The sequence below is a fragment of the Mirounga leonina genome, unplaced genomic scaffold, assembly GCF_011800145.1.
Source record: "Mirounga leonina isolate KUSES-001 unplaced genomic scaffold, KU_Mleo_1.0 Mir_53, whole genome shotgun sequence".
Lineage (NCBI taxonomy): Eukaryota > Metazoa > Chordata > Mammalia > Carnivora > Phocidae > Mirounga > Mirounga leonina.
In genome coordinates this window covers 12,998,529-13,022,248 of record NW_023270807.1, presented here as the reverse complement: position 1 = coordinate 13,022,248, position 23,720 = coordinate 12,998,529, and the positions used below count along the sequence as shown (strand labels likewise).

Genomic DNA, 23,720 nt, shown 5'->3' with positions numbered 1-23,720 from the left:
GATCAGGTCTCAGAGGCCGTGTATAACCTGTCCAGGTCACATACCTCGTCAGCAGCACATGGCTAAGAAGTGTCCCACAGCTAGGATCTGTACCACCAGCTATACAAAACCCTGTTTTAACAGCATGGGCTTTGAAGTTAGATGGGTCTGCGTTTGATCAGGTTTCTGAGGCTCTCCAGCTCTTTGGCCTGTAGAGAAGTTATGTAACTTCTCTAAAAAGCGTCAGTTTTCTCACCCATAAAATATGGACACTATTGCCCCCCCTTGTGGTTGAGAATTAAATGAGAAAGGCACTTACAGCACCAGTTGACGATTGCGGTTTCCCCCATTACTACAGATAATCCAGAACCACAGATGTTCCAGAATCATATTTCCTTTTTAATAAAATGAAACCACCACACCTTTCAGGAGAAACTTTATTCACATCTGGGGTCGTATTAGAATACTTCCAAAATCAAACGGAGTATTAGTCAAATGTTTAACTAGATAGACAAGGCAAAGCTTCAGAAACAAAAACAAAAAATCTGGAGGAGTTACTGCTAACAAAGCCATCCCCCAAAGTAGCATCATATGATATACTTGTCATAAACCTATAATTTTCTATTTTAATTTAAACACTATATTCAAAAGAAACAAAAATAGGGTTGTTTTTTTTTAATTTGAGTAATATGTTAGCAAACTGTTTAGCAAAATAAATCCTCCTAACTGATTAGGAACATAACACATTTAAAGGGAGAACAAAGATCCCAGATCCATATATACAGCAACACCACTATAAATCCACTGCATAATCACCCTGAGATCTATTTTGTTTTCAGTGCATATCAAAGTTTTCAAAAATGACAGCTTCTTGTGATTACATGCTCTCGATAGGCTCAAATGCTCTGTCAGTCTGGGTGAGATGCCACTTGTTTAAGAGCAGTTTCTGACTGACTGGCACATGTATGGATCCACTGTTAAATCTATATCACCTCCAGACCCCTTTTCTGGAAAAAAAAAAAAAGAGGGGGGGGGGAAACCTTCAAGTTGAAAAAGAAAGAAACAAGAAAATTATTTACATGGTGCTATCACAACAAATTTAATGTCCTCTCAAAATGGTGAGAATTATTCTGTGGAGAAATTCCCGCAGAGATTGCTGTTGTTGGTTTTTTTTTCTTTTAGTAATTTTGTTCTACACTCTACCTATTATCAAACAAAGTTTCTCTAAAATATTATAAAATTGGCATATTTTGTATTTTGCTAGAATGATGTTAGCCAAGCTGATAACCAAATAGTTCTCTTTCATTAGTATGTATTTTTCGAATAATATATAGCCACCCAGAGCTGATTTCCTTCTCAGTGTACCTCAATTCTAAGAACCAGTGTGCTACTTATGAACAAGATCATGCAATAACCAGTAACTTTCAACAAATTGAATCTTATGAGCTAAACTGAAAACCCAGAAAGAAATTCCAAGAGATCATTTCACATACAAAGATCATTTGAATGTATGAGCTAATCAACACTGGAAAATTCTCTAAAGTACTTTAAAATATAAATTTATCAAATTCACAATGTAATTTTCAAGATGAATTCAATCAACAAATAAGTTTTCTTATAATATTTCAAGAAATCCTCTTCTTGGTTATTTATCCCCAGAAGCACATTTAATATTTCTAACTAAAGAGTTTTGTTTTGTTTTTTCTACTACTGACATCTAAGTAAATTGGTAAACCATTTTTATTTGAGGATTCATGATAATGGTATCTTTAAGACTTAGCAAAGTGGTGATAACAGTTATTTTATTTTAAAAACACAAGTTACCCTCAATTGTTGTATCAACTGATGACATAAAGTAAAGGTCTTGCCCCCGTTTGGAATATAGCCTAACAGAAGGAACCTTTGGATTACTACCAATTTTTTGTTACAGACACAAAATGATTAAAATCAGAAAGGGGACCATAGATAAGCCAGAAAAATGGTAAGCAATGAAAAACTTACCCTTTTAAAAGTATGACAATCTGATTTTATAGCAAAGAATCATCCGAGTACATTTCTATCTTTCCAATACTCATTTCTCTGAAACATGTCTACTGAAGCATCCAACACAGGGAATAAAGTACCTTTTCCAATTTTTAGCTCCCAAACCAACAACTCTGGAGTCTGGTACATTTTTCAAAGGGCTACTGTTCAAACACATTATCCATGGTGAGCCACAGATCCTTTATTAAAGACTTGATGAAGAGGGATATTTCTCCTATATTCCTTTCAACAAATAATAGCACTGTGTGTGTACATGAGGCCTATACAGAAATTAATTCATGAGACATATTCTTACAGTGAAATGAAATCACTCGGATGAAAAAAATTTCTAAAAAATATGTAATCAGAAAGACTCCCAGATCACAGTGCCTTGACATATTACCAGAAAAGTCACGTACAATTTAATACCTCACAGTATCCACTTTTTAAGGAAAACCAGTTCATTTGTAGACACATATGTAAGAGTTTCTTCAAATTTAAGGAAAGGATCATTTCAATCTCATTAATAACCAAATTTTAAAAAGAAAAGCCTTACTCATAAGTAGTCTCTATATTTGCTAATCGATGTAAGGCCAGAATTATATCTATACTATTTTATGAACACTTTGTCTTAAATTGTTACCTTGTATTTGGCAGGTATAGGGTAGTTCATCCAAACAGAATCTTATATGTATCTATCTATGCATTTGGCTGTGGCTTCTTGAAAATTAATGAATGGAAAAGATCACAATGTAAAAGAACATTTTTTTTAGGAAATACTGATGCAATATAAATGAAGCAAGTTGTTATTTTTGACAAGTAAACAAAAGCATGGAATTAATATAAGGCTGTAGAGAGAGATGTTCAATGATTTTTTATAGTGGAACATTTTAAATGACCTCAATGTGCACCACTGGGAGAAATGGTTTAACAAGTGACTGACCATTCATGTCATATAATATTATGCAACTATGGCCTTCTGGTTGCAGCCAAGGCAGAATGAGCCAACTACGGCCTCTCTCTCACACTGATTACAATTAAAAATTCTGGAAAGGGGGGCGCCTGGGTGGCTCAGTCAGTTAAACGTCTGCCTTCAGCTCAGGTCATGATCCCAGGGTCCTGGGATGGAGTCCCACATTGGGCTCCCTGCTCAGCAGAGAGTCTGCTTCTCCCTCTGCCTGCTTCTCCCCCTGCTTGTGCTCTCTCTCTCTCTCTGACAAATAAAAAAAATCTTTTTTAAAAAAAGGTAAAAAAAAAAAAGTAAATTGACATTGGAACCAACAAACTCAGGAGAGACAGAACTTGTGGTATGAACCTAACAGTTGATCACCTGCTAAAACAAAAATTTCAATATTTTCTAGAAGATTTTAACAGGATCCAAAGTTTTACAACACAATATTCAAGACATTCAGGACATAATCCAAAATTATTCAACATACAAAGAATCAGGAAAAGTTAATCATTTTTCAAGGCAATCATTAAATGGCAAGCCCTGAGATGACCAGGTACTAGAACTATCTGACACAGATTTTAAAGCAAGAAGTTCAACAAACTCCAAACAGAATAAACTCAAATGCCCAGAGATTATAATGGCATAGGAATTTCCCACCATATAATTTTAAATGAAGAACATAGCATATAAAACTACGCAGAATGAAATAAATTATGCTCAAAATATGCAGATGATATACTTACATTCCATATAAACAGAAAAAAATTATGAAAGAAAACAAAACTGATCAATCTCTTTGTCTTGGATAGATGTATTACAGGTGACAGATACTTTTTCCTTTTTAACTCTGCCATTTTTCCAGATTTTCTACATCAAACATATTTTATAAAGGTCTCAGACATCAAACAATTTTCATGTTTAAAATCCCTCCAAAAAATCAAAGAGTAAAACATTAATAACTGGTTTGCCCAAAGGGATACCTGGCATAAAATCCAGAATCACTGATTTTGTTACTGCTGTTTTTCATTGTTGTTATCCCAGTATTAGTATTTTTTTTTTCTCCATCATTCCCAACACAAGGGCTTTGGAAATAGCTTAAGTCATCTTTCAAAATGAAAGACAATGCTCTCGTTAATTAGTGTTTATATAATTCCATACCTCAAATGGACTCTTATCCAATTTGGGTATGCCATTCCAAACGTTCTCAGGGTTCACTATCTCCTCCATACCATTTGAAAGGTTCAAAACCTGCAAGAGAAAAAAAAATTAATAAAAACTGGTAGTTTCCAAAAACTGTAAGTGATTTATGGACCACAGCAATCCTTCTTCAAATGAAATACCTCAAAAGGCAATGAAGATAATTTTATTAAACTTCAATTTTACATTTCAACTCAACAGAACTTCTGTTCAATTAACATACTGTGTATCTATGCCTAGAGATCAAAGATGGTTAACAATGAGATCTCGAGAAGTTCAAAATTTTGTGGAGAAACAGATCTATAAGAAGAACATTACAATACAAAGTAGAAAGTACAGACTTCTGTAGCAGGAATAATAGGAATAATATAGGTATCAAGCCAAGGTTTTTTGGTAGGAGGGGGAGGGTGAAAAGATGGAGAGATTTAGAAAATAATGCTAGTGAATGCTTCCTGGAAGAGGCAGTGCAAAATGAAAATGAAGTTGCAATGAAAATCTTTCAAAAATAAGTGAAAATTAACCAGTCTAGGAGGGGGATAGAATACAAGTGAATAGAACTACATTACTTAATATATCAGAGGAGCCAAGTAGAATGGTATACATAAGAGAAATCAAGCAGTTTGATGTGCATCTAATATAAGGTACAAAACATAAACATAAAGCTGGAGAATAATATGGACACTCAAACCTAGAGCACTTCCAGGGCCTCTAGAGGACCATGCCATGTTAATGAGCCTGACTTTTCTATCCTAGACTACTGGTTCTCAAATTTTAATGGCATAAGAATGCACATTCCTTGTCCTCCCCCCCAGATATTCTGAATCAGCCAGCCAGGGCAAGATCTAGGCATCCACAATCTAAGAAACACAGCAGGTGATTCTGATACGGGTGGTTTTCAGATCACGGGAGAAGCACCATCAACTAGAAAGCCCCAGCAAGTTTTACATGCAGGAATGCCCTACTCAGATTTGCGTTGTAGAGAATCAACTGAGGAAGACTAGAAGTAAACCAAATAGAAGGATAAATAGAGTAATCTACTTGTAAAAATGGGACTTAAAACGAAGGCAGTGGCATTAGGCAGTGTAGAGAATCAACTGAGGAAGACTAGAAGTAAACCAAATAGAAGGGTAAATAGAGTAATCTACTTGTAAAAATGGGACTTAAAACGAAGGCAGTGGCATTAGGCATAAAAAGCTTTAACTACGTGGTAAGAAGTGGAAAGTGTAGAATTTGGTGACTGATGGGATTTCAGAGGCAAGGGAGCTGAAAGAGCCTAAGAAGGTTTCTTGCTAGGATGCTTATATATGAACTTTGAAATGACTTCTGCACTGCACCAAAAGTACAGACATTCAGGACATAATCCAAATTGGCACCAAATTATCAGGAGGAATGATCCAGAAAATGTCTGCTCAATTGCATTTTCTAATCTGGTAACTTCCAGTAAAATTTCCTTAACAGTCGCCAAGTACATTTGGAGATGAAACACTCCCACTTCACTTACCCTTGTGCCTTCTTCAGCGATTTCCAGAATCTCACATTTAGACCATGTGTTTCTTAGATTTGACCACACAACACATTTGGATCCAACAGTAAATCCTTTCAGAGTGTAGGTTTTCTCTGGTTGAGCTGCCAAATTGAATAAAGCCTCAATGCATACCTCTTAATCCCTTGATACACAAGCAAAGCATTTTCTTAATCTGCACTCACTATTCCTATATAATCAGCATCATGTCTGGTCTGAGTTTGTCTCTTTTCCTGAATTTTTATTTTAAATTCTCCCGGTGCCCCTTCCCAATATAATTCCTTACGGCTTTCTTCAAAAAAACACCACTATGATGTGATGTGTCTTTTTTAGGATATGAATCGGATTCCTGACTTTGAAACTTACTCTTAAAAGCTGGTTACTGTTGCCACATGTGATGTGGTCAATGGTTACAAGAGCCATTCCTTTTTTTTTTTTTCTTTAAGATTTTATTTATTTATTTGACAGAGAGAGACACAGCGAGAGAGGGAACACAAGCAGGGGAAGTGGGGGAGGGAGAAGCAGGCTTCCCGCTGAGCAGGGAGCCCGATGCGGGGCTCGATGCAGGGCTCCATCCCAGGACCCTGGGATCATGACCTGAGCCGAAGGCAGACACTTAACCACTGAGCCACCCAGGCGCCCCTACAAGAGCCATTTCTTTAGCGAAGCAGCATATTACAAGTTAGCAGACATTCTTATCATAAGGCTATTACTTATTATTATTTAAATGTGGCAATGAGGACTAAAAATCTAGGGTAATACTTAAATAAACCACAGTATATCCACAGAGTGGCATACCATAGAATTAAAATATTTTGAAAGCATATTTAAGGGATTAAAATGCAGGATTCAACACTACGATTGTGATTTGTGTTTAGTTTTGAAAACTGTACGTAAATAGACACACACAGGGTGAAAGACAATAGCAAGCAAGTGCATTGCAGCTTATCAATGGTGGGATTACGGTAATTTTCATTCTCCCTAGACTGCTGCTTTCTCTCTTTTGTAGAATGGCTCATATTTAACAATATAAGAACTGACTTATAAAAAGTCTAACACTGATTATTTTAAAAATCCTAAAAGTTAGCCATTTCTTGTAACTTTTAAATCTTACTAAGTAGCCAAGAAAATATCAGTAAATGTAATTTGTAAAAAAGCTAATGACAATAAATGTTCTCCAATATTTACTCATGGCTGTTCTCTTGTATGGTTAATATAAGCTCCCTAAATCTAGTGTTTGTTTAGGGGTTTCTAAATCAATGGCAAGGTATATGCATAAAAGAAAATAGTTAAATTTGAAAACTGCCAAAGTGATCCCTATCATCAATTCATGCCTATAGTTGTGCTTAGCAAAGGAATGCTGTTTTTTTAAGACTTACCAAAAAAATAACCCCTTGATTTTAAAGCTTGTTTACATTTTAAACATAATTTCTTTTTGGAAACACTGATTTAAAGCATTCTACTTTTAAACACAGTATTAACAATTCAGCATTTCATACAGCATGATTCCACATTGATTTCACAACTTAATCTCCCCACATTTAAGATGCCCTTCATGAAATCTAAATCTGATTCTCTTTCCAGGTTCTAAACTTTTTCCCCCAAAATTCATTTTAAAAACCAACCAAGACAAAAATAAATAAATAGTCATTATCTTTGAGACAAATAAGTACTTTTGAAAGACACGGAGTTAAATAAAGTCTGAGGAATCACCTACCTGAGACATGATCTTGTAAAGCATTATCATGGTGCTTCCTTCCGGCTCTGGATTCTTCTTCAGAGAACAAAGTCAATGATGAAATGGCATCTCTGTTGTTATACTCTATAAATTCTTCTTTATATATATTCGTTTCAGTCTGCATGTTGGGATCACGATTCTTCCCGTGTAGGTGCAGTGGTGACCAGCACTGGTCCTCGAAACATTCCACACAACTTGACTCTCTTGTGTCTTCCGTACACGTGGGTCCTTGGGCCTTCTGATCAGCTCTGAGCAACACAGGGTTTATTCTGTCATCCAGACACAGCTGGGCTGTGGGTAATGCGAGTTCCAGCTGCTTCTCCACGTCACAGCTGAGGGGAAGCCGCACCGTAAATGGCTGCAGGGTGCCTTCTGGGTCACAGCCCTGGGGCGGCGGCGCGATGGGAGGCCCCAGGCCTAGCTCTTCCTTCTCTTCGTCCCCGACGAGGGAATGCTGTAACTCAGTGGACTCCAGTTCCAGGAACTCTTTGGATTCATCATCAGGGGAAAGGGGCACCTCGAGGGAGTTCAGTTCTAGTATCTCCTTTGTTTCGCTCGCCTGCGGTAGTAACGCGTTGAATCCTGTCATGAGGTATTGGTCATCAAACTTGGCCTTGTCAACCAAATGGCACTCTATTTCACCTTCCAGGACCTCGGGGCCAATTTTATCTTTGCATGGGTTTTCGAAAGCTTCAAAAATGTTATCAGTGTCAGGGGCATAGAATTTACTTGGCTTGGTTTCGAGAATGTTGAAGTCTTTTTCAACTCTTTCGGAGAGCTCATCTGTCTGTGGCTCTACATACGGTGTTTTCTCTTGTCCAGCTTTACCACTTGGTTTCTTAAGTCCAACCTCAGGACTGAGGGACCCAAGGGCTCCCTTTATCTCTGGGCCTTTTTTTTCATAGGGCAGATCACTGTTACTAATACCAATCTTAGAATATTTCTTCATTTTCTCATTAATACTCTCGCCTTTGCTTTTCAAGTCAACAACTGCTAAAGGGATATTACAAACATCCCTTTTGATTTCTAATATTGTTATCTCCAACACATCTTCTGTTACTATTTCATAAAAGTAGTCATTTCCCTCCTGAGGGCACACACCTTCTGAAATATTAAATCCTGAGAGGCAACATGGAAAGGCTTGCATGGGGACCACCAAAAGTTCAGAAGGAATGTTCCAGAGAGCTTTGGGGTCCACACAGTCTTCAATGTTTCCGAAGTCTACAAGTCTGACGGATACAAGATAATCATCACAAATACTGGTGATAAGTGCCCGATAATAATGTCCATCTTCTCTATATCTCACTATGCAAGGATCTCCAATATGAGGGCATGGGACACAACTTCGCCTATCTGTTACCTGTTCTCCAGCAGTTTGTACTTCTACTTCTAAATACTGAAGTTTCTCAGTATCGGCAAACTGACACCAAAAATACTCCGGTCCATCTATCACAGTGGCATAAGCCCTTACCATCTTCATCTTTGGATTATACCAGTTAAGAAACAGTGAAGTGTCAATGTCAGTTTTGTTTACAGACTTGGAGCAGGCACTTTCAATTATTTGATTAGAAAGTCCTACTTGAGATTTTTCACTGAAAGCATATCTGCTAATCATATCTTCTGCTATGATCCCATGTTCATCCACAAGAATAACTTCCCATCTGCCTTGAAATTTAACAAATTCACATCTTATTTGAACCTCATCTGTCCTTCGAGAAAAGTAATGCATCATTTCCTTACATTTTAAAATCTCAGGGACCCAAAGTCCCCTCAAGGAGCAGTGAATGCACAATCCTGGTAACAGTGCATTCATAAGGTCAAGCTTACCTACCTTGTTAGTATGAACCATAGAAACATTGCCATAATCTATAAATTGTACAGAGAGAAGGTCATTGGGTTGCTGTTCCTTGACCACAGCTCGATACCATAAACTGTCTTCCGGAAAAATGGCACATATTACATCTCCTCTCTGCAAAGGTGGACCTGAATAATATTCTGGCCTCGTTCTAGCATCATTTAACCTCTCTGAAAGATGAGTGATTTCAGCTTCATCTTCTGTTAATTGAACATAAAAGTCTGAAAGGTCATTTATATGAGAAACATACACAGCTGTTTTAAAGCCAGGCATTATAATCTTCTGAGGGAAGTCAGAAAATTTTAAAGGCAAATCTTTGTTATATGAATCTCCTAGGTTTCTCTCTGAAGGAGTAGCTTCTAGTTTTGTCGCTTTCAAAGGTGGCTCAGCAAAACTTTCTTCTTTCTTTTCTGGTGTTAGGGGACACACTTGATTACCTTGATTTCCCACAGAGTCCTGGTACTGAGTGACTATGTCTGTCTTTGTTGAACTTCGTAAAATCTTGGTTTCCTTACATGCTGAGGTGACCTTAGATTTGTAGGATGTTCCCAATATCTCCATACTACGTAATTTGTTTTCTACTGGTTTACTTATGTACTCTGCAGGCAACAACTTTGTATTTTGCTTCTTTATTTCAAGAGTTTCAGTTGCAGCAAGGAGTGCTTCACTTTCTTTTTTTTTGGTCCCACCTTTGTAGCCGAGTAGCCCCACCTTCTCATTAATGTTAGCATTAATTTGAATACTGTCATCATGTAGTTCTATAATCAGTCTTCCATCTGGATCTTTTGCTACAACCAAAGCCTTCAACGACTTATCTAAAATAGTCTCCTGAAACCATGTTGTAATTTCTTCTGGTATATGGTCAGGAATATCAGATAATGAACATTTAACAGCTTGCATGGGCAAAAGTAAGACATCATATGCATCACTAGGTATTGGAAGCAGATCCTCGTTTGTTACCACACAAATGTTTCCAAAATCCACAAAAAAGACTTTATTTGGTTCTTTTTCTATTATTATCCCCCTATACCAGTTTCCATCAGTATACTTGGCAAGGCACAAGGTTCCAGGGATCAAGGGAGATGTTTTTAAGTTCAGCAAAACTTTACTTAATTGTGTAATATTACAGGACAACTGTTCTAAAATACTCGCATTTCTTCCCAGTTGGCAATAAAATGTCCAAGGGTCATCAACATGTGTTATATACACGGATTCTTCATTTCCAATTTTCATATCGTGTGTCGAATAGTAGAAAGAATGCAACTGAACAGAGGCCTCCAGAGGCTTCTGAAGTTTAACTGGTCTTGCGAGTCTCTTTTCTACCAAAAAATGGCATGCGCTCTGAAAGGGTGTGAGCAAATCCACAACATTAAACAGTTCTTCATCTTGTACTGAAGCCAAAGCAAATATTGTGCATTTTAATTCGAGATTCTCTTCCCATGCATTGTCAACAAACTCACTAAAAGCTTGTATTGCCTTTTCATCCCAAGCAAAAGGATTTTGACCAGTTGGTTGAATTAAATTATAAAGACTGCACCGAAAAGCCTGAGCCTTAACTTTGAGAAATTCTTCACTAATTGAGTAAATATTCTTCACAGATACCATTTCTTTGTCTCCATAATCTACGAACATTACTTTGACATGCTCTGCAGATTGTGCCCTGCTAATCACAGCCCTGGACCATTTTCCATTTACTGTTCGTTTTGCCAAACAAGCGGGGGTGGTCCCCTGGTAAGGAGTAGCTGTGTTCTTGCAGTAGTCCTGGATATTACACATCAAAGTTTTAAATCCTTGAATGTTCCTGGTCAGCTGACACCAGAAGTAGCCAGGGTTTTCAACATAAGACACTTTGACTTCTACTGTACTTCCAACTTTCAGCTCTCCTTTACAAGAAGAGCCTGGCTTAATTTCCAAGAAATTCTGTATAAGAGAAGAATAAGCAGATACTCTTTTCTCTTTTTCCTGCACAACTAGTCCAGTTGGAATATCTGTAATGACTGTTGTATCAGCCAAAATTTCTGAAACAGATGTAGTTTTATTGTCGGTCTTGGCTTTCTGTTCTACTTCTACCTTTTTGGCAGGAGATATTTTATCATTCTCAGCAGTAAAATGGCTTGAAACATGCCCTGGAGAGTGGACATTTCCGGGAATATTTTCCTTTGTTTCAAATTCCTGATACTTGGCATACCCAGCTTGAGCAATTACCTTACTAATGTTTTCTTCCCCTGTTCTTGATTCATCAAGAATCTCAATAACATATTGATTATCCTGCTTATCAAGGACATGGATAACTAATTCTTTGTGGAGTACGGTCTTTTTAAAAAAGGAAACTGCCTCCTGGCTCCAATTTTTCCCCAAAGGCCAAATATCTGCTAGTGTGCACCTGAGAGCCAATATGGGTAGCCGCCTAAACTGGGGAAGCAACATCTTCACGTCATACCAATCCACATTTTCCAAACTGCCACGGTCAACTAGAAACACATCCACACTCTTGTCATCTAATCTGGTGACCATAGCCCGATAATAGCCGTTTTCTTTCCATTTGACACAGCAAAGGTCATCGGGTTCGGGTTTCAAAACTATGCCATCCAGCTTACTGGCTGAGGAATAGAAACTGCACATTCTTCTCATCAACTTGCTGAAAGTGCCTTTGTGTTTCCTCAGCCTAATCCAAAACTTGGAAGGATTTTTCACAAACTCCACCTGGGCATCATAGAAGGCGTTTATCTTTAACCTGATAGATCTTAAGGCCGGGAGTGAAATCTCTTCATCCACTTCTTCAGCAGGAGACTGAGACTGAAAAGCTGTTTCTTGTTCTTCCTCCTCCTCCTCCTCCTCCACTCCCTGGCTCTGAAGGAACCGGTCCGCCAAGCAACAGGACTGGACTCCGAAGACACAATTCAGATTGATCCCATCTTCTCCATACAGGGTGACATAATAAACGTGCTCAAAGGAACAGTAAAATTCAATCTTTGCATTCACGGCCTGGCCCAGTATCAGGGCCTTCAGGTCACCGACCTGTGACCGAGACCAGCCTCGGCCACCGTCCCAGAGTCCATACAAAGCACAAGGGTAGGTCACCACCGGCATTCGGAAGTACGCAGGCAGCAAGTAGCGGAGGCTGCTACAACTCACTAACTCCTTCCTTCCATAGTCTACGTGGAGCACTTGGGCACAACGCTGGGGCCGAAAAGTCTCAAGCAAGAGCGCTCTGTACCAATGTCCATCCAACCCACAGGATGCACACGGAGAGCCAGGCTTGTCTGGGCTCTCCTCCTTCTCCTCCCAGGTGGCACTGGTAGAGTTCTCATCCCCCGTCCCCGGGAAACCCCGGTAGATCTGGGCCATGCTCTCGGACAGGCGGTGGATCTCCTGCGAGAGGCTCCGGAGCTGGCAGTGAATGCGGTGGGGGTGGCACACCTGGGTCACCACCACGGGCTCCGTCACGCCCAGCTGCAGCTGCGGGTAGAAGTAATCCAGGCCAGGCTGCTCCTGCTTGGGAGGGACGCGCGGGAGGCCCGGGGCCCCGGAGCCCATGCTGACGGTGGCCGCCGTTAGGTAGCGCTTGAGCAGCGAGCGGAAGAGGCGGTCGGGCACCTGCCGCGCCAGGCCGAGCTCCTGCATCTGCTGGAACAGCCCGGGCACCTCCAGAAGGACCAGGCGATGGAGCAGCAGCACGTCCAGCACCCGCCCGTGCACCTGCTTGCCCTGCAGGCTGCTGAGGAAGTCCACGGCACTGGACGGCCAGTGCTGGGGCTCGCCCCCACCTCCGCCGCCGCCGCCCGCCGGCACTAGGCCGGCCAGCACGCAGCCCAGCACCTCGGACGGCAGGTGGAAGAAGTCGCTGCGCCCCGGCGCCAACGAGCCCGCGCCCGCCGTGACGGTGCGGCCCTCGTCGAGCAGGAAGACGCGGCTCTCCTGCGCCTGCTGGCTGACCACGCGGCAGCGGTGCCACATGAGCCCCACCTGCACCAGGCACAGCTCGCCCGGTGAGGCCGAGGCGCCGCCCAGCGCCCACGGGCCGCGCGTGGCCGCCGCCTCCTGAATCTCCCGGCTCAGCCGCACGTACTCCTCCCGCCGCTGGCCCACCAGCCCCCAGAGCTGCACGGGGATCACCTCAGGGTGCACGTCCACGAACGACACCCGCAGGACCAGCGAGGCGCCCGGCGTGGGCAGCCCGGGCGTGGAGCACATCTCCGAGGCGCGGCGCGGCCGTCGGCCCCCGAGCGGTGAGGGCGGCGCGTCCGGCCCGCCCACGCCCCGCGCCCGCTGGGGAGCCCCGCGGACTCAGGCTCAAGGCACGGGGGGCCGGGAGAGACGCCTGGCGAGCCGTCCCCTCGGCGACTCGCCCGGCGCCGCGCTCCCCGGACTCGGCCGACTGGTAAGACCGCCGGCGGGACCAACCGCCCACGGTCGCGCCGCGCAGGCATTTGCTGCGCGCGGCGCCCGGTTGCGGGCGCGGGAGGCGGGCCGGGCCGGCGGCGCGTCGCAGGGGAGCCGGACCCCGCGGAGGGCGGGGGCGAGGCCGGGCGGAAGGGGCTTCGAGGGCCGTTCGGCGGCCCGCGCGGTGGCAGCTTCTCAGAGCGCCTCCCACCGTGCGGGACGCGGAGGGAAGGCCGGGCAGAGGGCGGGGCGCTGGGAACACCCCGAGTCGCTTGCCTTTCGGCCGGCCGCGTAGCCCTGAGCGAGCCCCGAGTGCCCGGCGCGGTGCTGGGCTGCGGGGAAACGGGAAGGAGACCTGGAGGCGCCAAAGGCACGTGCCCGGGGCGTTAGGGCCCGAACTCTCAAGAGGGCCCCGCGCTCCCGGCCGAGGCTGGGGCGGAGCGGGTGGCTTGTGCACCTTTAGGGTTGTGAGCCCCAGCAAGTTGCTTACCCTCTTCCATGAGCCCGTTCGGTCACTTGCATTGATAGAGTTGTTGGGAGGGTTACAATAAAGTGAGAACATACTTGGAGACTGTTAAATCTTCCTTCTCCACAATTACTGGTCTGAGTTTCCCTGCTTTTTTGTTTGCCTGGTTCTGGCTTCCCAACCTTGGAGGCATGTATTCTTTTACTCACAGAGCTGGCACAGAACCGGACTTAAAAAGGGGGGTCTAGAGGAGCGGAAGAAACATGACTCGATACTCTTGCTGTATCTACTACGGCAGCGGACCTCTTGGCTGGACTCCTTGTTCTGTTCCCGCATCTAAATCTTAACGAAGGTAACTCTCAGAAGACTCGGGGAGGGAGGGGAAGGGAACGTCTATAGTGGATTTTCGTTCATTTGCCAAGTCAGGCACATTTGTGGGAGTTTCTTATGTCACTCCTTCACATTTTGAAATATCGAATACAATGTAGATAAAATCAAGACAGTGCTTAATATAATCCTGGCCTAACAGTGTAAATCTTCGCATTTTCAATCTATCCAGTTAGATGTAACCCCATGTTGCCAAAGCCTCGTGTGCTTTTTTCTTTTTTAAAGTTTTTATTGCTTGCTTGTTTGCAAGCTCTACATCATGGGGCTTGAACTCAGGACCCTGAGATCAAGAGGCACATGCTCTAAGGCACTGAGCCAGCTAAGAGCCTCTCCTGTGCTTACTTTTTAATGGCAGTTGTCCTTGAGCATTCCTGGAACCTATCATGGGGCTGAGGCAATAAATACTCACTGAATGAATAAAAGAATCATTTGATTTCTTTAAAAAGTTAGATTTTTATCTGATAAACTCATCTTTGAAAATTCAGTTTTGTTTGACAAATTTAATTAATGCTTTATATTCATGATGGAAGAAAAATAAACATTTGATTTAAAAACATCTAGCAAGATCTAGCTGTGATGTCCTCTTCCTCTACTATCCACCCAGGTGGAATTGATTATCCCTTCCCTTTTACACACCTCTGTTATATTTAGTGTTTGTGACATATGATATATCTATCATGTCATGCAATTGTTTACTATTTCTCTTCCTACCAGAATAGGAACTTCTTGAAGGCAAGGACTCCTTTCATATATTTAATATTCTCAGCGCCTAGCACGATATGGAACTTTTAGTCAACATGCAATAACTGTTTAACAAGAGAATAAGTGGATTACCTGGCACTGTGTCATTTATGGTGAAAGGAAGTTGTTCATTATAATATGGTCTTATTATCATCTGGAATTGTTTGATCATCCCATGGACTAATGGAGATTTCAATTCTCTATATTAGCTCAAGCAGTATAACCAAACTCTGATGGAGACTGCAGGGTTGTAGACAGAGTAAATGACTTCTGTTTTCTATCGAACTTGTCCCCCAACCTCCTTCTATGGTTCAGGGCCTTTACTCCTGGATAACAGCGGCATACCATTTGGCCATTATAGGCTGAAAGCCTTTTGCTCCCATCTTCCCAAATATTTCCAATGTCCCACGTCTGTGTCTAGGAGAGGTAGCTTTACTTGCTCTGTATTGCTCTGCTGCTGGACAGGGAACTTAAAAAATCAGACCACTGCACGTGAAGATTAAGCTCCTGCTACCACCATCCATCTCTAGAACTTTTCCATCATCCCCACCTCTGTTCCCATTAGACACTGACTTCTCATTCTCCCCTATTCCAGGCCATAGTAACCACTATTGTACTTTGTTTCTGTGAATCTGGTTATTCTAGTTATCTCATATAAGTAGGATCATACAATATGTGTTCATTTGTGTCTGTCTTATTTCACTCAGCATATTGTTTTCAAGATTCATCCATGTTGTATCATGTCTCAGAATTCCAATGCTTTTTGAGGCAGAATAATATTCCATTGTGTGTGTGTGTGTGTGTGTGTGTATATATGTATATATACACACCACATTTTGTTTATCCATTCATACTTTCATCTATGGACATTTGGGTTTCCACCTTTTGGCTATGTGAAAATGCTTCTATGGACATTGGTGTACAACTATCTGTCCAAGTCCCTGCTTTCAGTTCCTTGACTAGGTACCTAGAAGTGGACTGCTGGGTCATGTGATAATGTTATGTTTAATATTTTGAGGAAACCCTATACTGTTTTTTATATAGTAGCTACAACATTTTGCATTCTCACCAGCAATGCCCAAAGGTTCCAATTTCTCCACATTTCTCACCAATGCTTGTTATTTTCTGTTGTTGATGTTGTTGTTGTTAATAGCCATCCTAATGGGTATGAAGTAGCATTTATGAATTTTTGCATCTACGTTCCTAAGAGATAATGATCTGTAGTCATCTTTTTTATAAATGGATTTAAGCATTTTGGATGATAAGTAAAAAAACAAAAATAAAAACAAATGAGAAGTCAAGGCTGTCCTGAGCTCTCTTGGCTGCATTAGTGAGTTTGTAGTGCAACAGAGAATCCTGGAGCAGGACCAGATTTTAAAAGGCAGGGAGGAAGGATTTGTACAATATTTTTTGTACAGATACTTTTGTACACTATACAGAAGTTTGTACAATATTTGTACAAAATTTGTACAGTATTTTCTGTAATATTGGGAAATGTCAGCTCACAAGGACTGTGGCCATCCTGGAAGAGGTATATAGTTGACAACTGAGAAAACCTGACTAAAGCCTGAGAACTGTGTAAGGGCCAGAAACACAGATAATGGCAACATCTATCATTTACTGAGCAATGGTGAATGTTTGGGAATTACCAGCTTAAGTGTAGTAGCTGAAGTCACAGAACTGCCTGACTCTTCCTAGAGACAGTGAAAAGTGACAAGAGGGCCAAGAACAGAACCTCAGAGAACCAAAATTTAAGTACGATGCAGCAAAGAAATGGCCAGTAGAGACTGAAAAATAGTAAGCAACAGAAGGAAATAGTCTCATGGAAATCAAAGTAGAATATGGTATTAAAAAAGAAGAGAATGACTCTCCAGTGTTTCAAGGCATTCCATTGTTCTCTTCCTCCTCTATCCTCAGCCAGTGACTGTGCCCAACACTGTAATTATCAGTTGTCAATCCTTTTTAGTCACAGCAGAACTGGACTAATAGGAGAACTGGATCACTAGCAGAGATGGATTTATTTTAAATTAATAAATTTATAGTGACAAGGCATAAGCATTCTTTTTTTTTTTGCTAATATAAAGATTTCAAATCTGATACCTAAATTAAGCCAATTTTTATTTCAATTGTGAAAAGTAAAGATTAAGGTTTAAAAATTATCTCTAAATTTGCTATTACCATTTTAACTTAAAAATACATCAGGACAAAACCATGCCAGGACAAAAACAAAACCTTTTACAACCAATCAGGCATTTTAAGACATTTATTTTAAAAATCAGAATAATGCACTAGATTTACTCACATATATTCCTGTTTGTTACCAGATACTTTCAGCAAACAGACATCTTTAAGCATCTTCATCTGCTTTAATCAAACCTTCAAAGTGGTTCCTGCTGCTGTTGACAATCACAGCAGCCTGTTGGGGGTAAAGTACGGGGAGAGAAAAGTAATCATGTATTCTTCAAAATTCAAAAATAATAAAACACTTGAGTGGGTAAATGTGCATTTGTATGCTACCAATGAAGGTCAAAATAGTGATGTAATTTCCATACACACTGTAAAAGGAAGAATAATAGAAACTGGTCACATTATTAACTACTAACTAACCAAATATTTTGTATTAAACTATTAAATTCTCGGGGGTTTTTTTGTGAAATAGCTATTTAACTATTGAATATTTCTTAAACATTATAACAATTACATATGTTTAAACACACACGATCCTTTGAAAATGCAGTTAAGCAGTTAGTATGGTAAAGAATCTCATGAAATCACGTGTTACTGACCCAACGTTAATTATTCTGAAGGTAGGAGAAAAACAACATATGACTTTATCATGTTTGCTCCATATATACAGACACACATCCTCAGTAAGGGAAGCAGTAGGAGCACAGAAGTGTTGAAAATGTGGAAGTCTTCCGAGATAATTCTAGATATTAAAGTAGGCTTTAACCCAAAAATGAGCATGAATGGGGGGTAGTAATGGGAGCAGAGTTAGATGGGGAGCACAGCAGGAGCACTGCATGAGAAGCAGCCAAGTGAAGAGCATCTCCAGAGAAAAAAGTGGAGCAGTGCATTTGCAAGGAGGTCGAGTGCAGGTATGCAGTGAAATGCAAGGGGTAGGAAAATGGCTTGGAGTCAGAATGAGAGGGTCCTGGATGTGGCATTAAAGATGCAGTTGAAAGTAAGAACTTAGGGTAACATGCCCAGAGTTGCCTGAACAAAGAGAACTCTGCTACTCTGTGAGGGAGGATTTTCTCCTGAGACAGGCCACCCATATAAAAAGTTTGTATTATACTTTAAGGCCTGGATAAACCTTAACCAAGTTTGAAATATGAGAAGTTAATCAAATTCAGGAAAAAGCAAATCCCCACAAATTTTTTAAAATCCTGGCTTTTTTCTCCAGGACATCAATATAATGCTCACCCTCAAGTATATGCAAGTTAAGATTCTAGAAGATTCTAGAGTTCAGTCACTTCCTCATATAAAGAAATGGAAATCAAGAGAAATGAAAGGACTTGCTCATAGTTATGTTACTTTGTCAGAAGTAGAACCCGAATTGGATAAAGTTCTTTAGAATTCATGCTCAATCTGCCCTCCACATTACCTGGCATTTAATAATAATATATATTTGTTTGATAGTCATTTTTAAAGAGTCCTGGTTTAATTGGGGAGAAGAGAATTGATTACCCCCCTCAATTTTTTAACCATCATGTATTATAATAAAATACACTTTTTTTTCCAGTGGAGGTTCTGAGGGAATCTGTTTTCATTAATGAGAAGAACATGTAAACTATTTCAGTTGTAAATAAATGGTTGTGCTTAAAAAGGTGAAGATGACAGAACAGCATTTTTTTTTACATTTAACACCTCCCTGAATTATTTCCTTTTTTTATTTCCTTAGCAAAAGGAAATTTCAGACTAGTCTATGATAGATTCTTAAAATAATGAAGACAAAATTAATTGATTTATGTTATATATAATTGTAATAAATTTTTGTTGAGTACCTAACAGCAAAGAAATACTAATGAGAGTAAAGATTTATATAAAAAAAAAAGACATGGTCCTACCATTAGTGGGTTATAACGAAATAGGACTTGGAGCACTTGATAAAGACACTTTATTCCTTACTAAAAGCAAATTTAAGAAATGTTATCTCTAGATATACATACTAATTCACTTATACATATAAAAAACGATTGTATATAACTAAAAATAATTATTTTTCAATGAGAAAAAAATCATTTGGGAAGAGAAAAATGTGGAAGCTAAGCAAAACAAACTTAAATGCTAGGTATTCAATAGGATAAATACCACATTCAGTAGTATTATAATCAACAAGTGAGATTGAAATGGTTAAGTCTTTTAGTATGGACACAAAATTACTGAAATTTTTATTCCTTTTTATTTATTGTGGGTTATTTTGAAGAGGATCAAGATGATTTCAAGTTGGTAAAGATAGAGCAAAATTCCAAGACACATTAATGAATATGACTTCACTGGAAAAATATGAAATGTGAAGAGACATATGTGTTAGATATAAAGGATTTGGTCAGAAGGTGGAGGTCCTTAATGTTCAAGCTAAGGCATGGTGACTCCATTTTAAAATTTGTGTTAAAGACAATTCAGATTTATTTAAAATGTATAAGACAGAAAAATGTCATGAAGCCAAATCTTTTTTTGGAAGATTCAAGAGCACTGGACTGGGTTGTTGTGAAGATAACATAAGGTATTGACTGTGTACTGAATTAGTATATAATAACTGCCAATTATAATAATAATAATTAGGAAATCTATATTTTTATCCAGGCTCTGTTATGAAGTAACCTATGAGCATAAGCAGCTCTACTTCTCTGGGCTTCTCTTTCATAACACGTAAAATGAGAGGATTAAACCAGATGATCCCAAGGAGTCACTTCAGGTTAAAAAATTCCAATTTCATGTTGAATCCAGATATCAAGGAACAGTCTCAGTATTTAAAACAGTGTTTTCACCCCACGCCCCTCAAAGAATAAAGCTAAATAATGTTTTTCATGGTCCAGTTGGTATATTTTGATCCAGGCTTTACTTAATTTTAAAAGTTATAAAACATGAAAACCCAAAGAGTTCCCAAAGGTGGTCCCAATGCAGAACACTTGGGAATTTAAGTACATAATATTATTTTAAATATATTTAACAACTCAATTCATACAGATTGACAGATGCAATGGAAAAGTAGACCACCAACAGATTTTGACTAAACTCCACATTCTGAAAGTTTCATAGAAAAACAATAAGCCACTGCATATTAGTACATCACATTAAAATATATTTTAAAGTATACTTCTCCTTTTAAATGGCAGTGATTATACATTAGTGCAACCACAGAGCACTTGTAAACTTTTTTTTTGTTCAACATCCTCTATGTCCATGACAAACTTTGTTGGGTTAACTCCAAGGTGTTTCTTGGGTCTAAGCTTTTTGAGTGTTCCTATGCCTCCAGAAATGCCCACTGTCTGAGGTTGGGGGAACAGGTGGCATATAGGTCAATCTGAAGAAAAATCTCACCTTTCTAAAATAAGAAAAGGGTATTTGATTCAATGATTGGAGACATAAATGTATACCATAGGCAGTTTATACTCATCACTCATTAGGCAGGAAGCTTTTCAGAACTGGGTAAGATTCAGGCTAGAGACAGCTTCAGTGTGATTTCTGAGTTCTCTCTCTCTGGCCCTTAGTGTTAGGGAAGGAGAGATGAGAAAGGATGCCTGTCTGAATTGGCTGACTTCATCTCAGCCTTGCTTTTGAAATGCCCCTGAAAGGCTGATAATAACAAGTTGCTTTATGAAAAGGACCTACCCACCTAAGCTTTACTCAAACAAGCTGCATTTTTTTATATATCGAGATTCTTGGGGGCCAGAGACAAACTCTGGTTGCAATGGCATATGTAACAAAGCAAATGCTCTTCTCTATGTTCATCAAGACTCAGTCTGTGGCTGTCAGGAAGTCCTTAGCATGTGCAGTGGAGTGCTAGTCAATAATGCAGATCTAACTAAAGATGGGACACTGCCAGAAAGAAGCTTCTCTCCTTGAAATCCAAGTATCATCTCAACTTGATGTTTTTTGTCCTCTTGTCAAGAAAAGGTACATCAACTTCCTTCACCACTAGGGAAATTCAAGATGTTTATTCATGAATTTTCATTCACCTCCCTTTAATTTACAGTATGTGCACTTTAACAACAGAAAAAGGAGTCATCAAATTTCAATTGAAAATACTGACAACAGTTTAAATATATTTCTGAATCACTACGTATGTATGTATTCTTCCAGATTCCTATTGTCTACTTCAGGTCTGAGATGCTGTCTCCCTTTTGGCAATTCTCTAAGTAGGCTCCTCAGCATAGAATAGCATCTCAAAGGTCAAATCTTCTCGCCCAAGTGCTCAGGATTCAGATCTTCTTGAAATTCTGTGCCGGGTCTCATTAGGTGGCCTTGTGTAATCCAACCAGATTGCTTTTGAACAAAAAGAGGAGTCAAAGAGAACTTGGGTTTCCAGAGAAAAACAAAGTGCTGCCCCCTATAAATCACAGTCTCTGTGGAGTAAGGTGTCTTCCTAAAGAGGTAGAAATAATAGGGGTGTGTGTTGTAGATGCCCATATTTCAATGATACTGAACACAGTATCTTTAAGGGCTGCATCTTTAAGGGCTTAAAATGGACTGACTCCACTCATCTCTCTGATTTTTTCATAAGTAAGCCAGAACACCAGTGACCAAGGGGTCTGAAAGATTAACCAAAGAAGTTAGTGCATATTTCAAAGTGATTATGAATATTCTACATTTATGCATATACATCTTTGAATGACAAAGTAATTTTGAATCCACTTAGGCTGAAAACAAATACTTTGGTATTTCACCTTTATAGAGCACTTTATAATTGACAAATATTTTCATGTCTTATTTCTCATAGATTGAACAATTTGCAATAGAAAGGAAAGGTAATGATATCCCTATTTTACAGATGAGGACATTGAGGCTTAGTAATCAAAAAGCTGGAGTATAGGCTTCTGGCTTCCATTCTAGGGTTCCTTCTACTGAACCCTTCCTGGCTAAGAGGCTGAGACTCGGTATGCCTGAATTGTAGACTGGGCTTCTCTGTGTGTAGTTTGTCTGTGGAGCGTGACAAGGAGACAGTTAAGAACTTGAAAGTGAAGATGAAAGATTATCCTTTGAGAGTTAGATCATAAGCTCAACACCTGATATATCACAAAATGGATATAAAATTTCACATTAAATAGAGAAAAGAGTTTCCAGCTCAGAAAGACTTGACTAACTTGAATGAAGGTATAACCGCATCAAAAGGAATTATAAAGGGATGAGGGTTTTTCAACAACAGAAGATAAAAACAACAGAGACACAGAAGGAAATTGCAGAGGAAACACTGGAAGTAATCATCAGAGAAAGGGTATCTTGGATCCAGTTCCTGTCTGGTTTGGTTCATAGGTGATAAGTAATATTGACCAGAGAGAAACTATCATACTAGAGTCAAAAAAGAAGCTTGAGCAATTAGAATATAAAATGTATTTGGTTAGAGAGTTTGCACAGCAATATTTATGTCCTGTGTTTGGAAATACTGAGCATGTTACATTGGGAGACAGACTTTACCAGTGGATTTAGAACACATCTTGGCTAGTTAAATATAATGGAGACATGGACAAAATAAAGAATATATATATAATATTCTTGTGACAACAAAAATGAAGTGAGCCAGTGATATAACTGCAATCAGATCAAGGAATAGAGGTCTTAGTTAAGAGTGGATTATGTAATCATTCCTAGCTGCTCTGGTAGTCAGACTTCTGTATGCAAATGAAGTAAATATTAATCAGTGAGTGAGCAAAACATACTACCTTTACCTAGTGGAAGGGACTGAGGTTGAATGTAGCTGGGTTGTGAATAGAAGTTAAACAGGGAGATCAAATAGCCAATAACAGCAGTATTATACAAATGGCGTATACTGAGCCGCTGTGTGGGAGCACATGAGGGCATGGCATGTTTACTTGTTTTTTCTTCCGTAGCATAGTTATAACACGGTAAATAATGCAAGTGTATATGAACCCGTGTTGTCTGCTCTGGTCTGCCTGTTGGAAAACAGAGTCCTTCTCCGTGCCTTTTACTGTGGGGCTGAACATAAGGGCTCTTGGGTATTCCTAAATACTAAGATCATGAATAAGCTCCTCCTGTTACTATCCTATGTTTAGCAAGCAACCTTCTGATTATAACTTGCCTTCACGTATAGCTTGAATTTAGGAGGAAGCACACTGTTCAGAGGACTTCAGCATCTGGATCCCTTGCCAAGTGTGTTTCTCAACATGAATGAGTCAATACTGTGGTTTGATCATCAGTTTCAGTGAGTTCAGTTGAGGGTGAATCTGTATTTGCAAGGCCAATTTACTTGGAAGTGCCCATGAGTCAGCTTTTAAACTCAGGGTCATACACTGT

At 39.9% G+C, this 23,720-nt stretch overlaps 2 protein-coding genes across 4 annotated transcripts in view; both read right to left on the bottom strand.

Annotated features, from left to right (window-relative positions):
* Positions 1 to 408: 408 nt before the first annotated feature.
* Positions 409 to 13,459, bottom strand: TDRD6 (tudor domain containing 6). The gene is made up of 4 exons (XM_034990487.1): positions 7,390 to 13,459; positions 5,652 to 5,776; positions 4,112 to 4,201; positions 409 to 986 (listed from the first exon to the last, which is right to left on the bottom strand). Exons 1-4 carry the CDS (start codon positions 13,457 to 13,459, stop codon positions 963 to 965), a joined length of 6,309 nt encoding a protein of 2,102 aa, XP_034846378.1. The 3' UTR covers positions 409 to 962.
* The window catches only part of SLC25A27 (solute carrier family 25 member 27), a 41,288-nt gene continuing 23,277 nt past the window's right edge, over positions 5,710 to 23,720 (bottom strand). The window contains exons 9-10 of one of the 3 annotated variants that reach the window (XM_034990490.1): positions 17,545 to 17,658; positions 5,710 to 5,776 (exon numbers count right to left, since the gene is read on the bottom strand). In XM_034990490.1, the coding sequence (XP_034846381.1) occupies positions 17,590 to 17,658 (69 nt within the window). In that variant the 3' untranslated portion in view covers positions 5,710 to 5,776; positions 17,545 to 17,589. Of the gene's footprint in view, positions 5,777 to 17,544; positions 17,659 to 19,930; positions 22,001 to 23,720 lie in introns of those variants that run through there. The other 2 variants (XM_034990488.1, XM_034990489.1) reach the window with 2 other exon arrangements.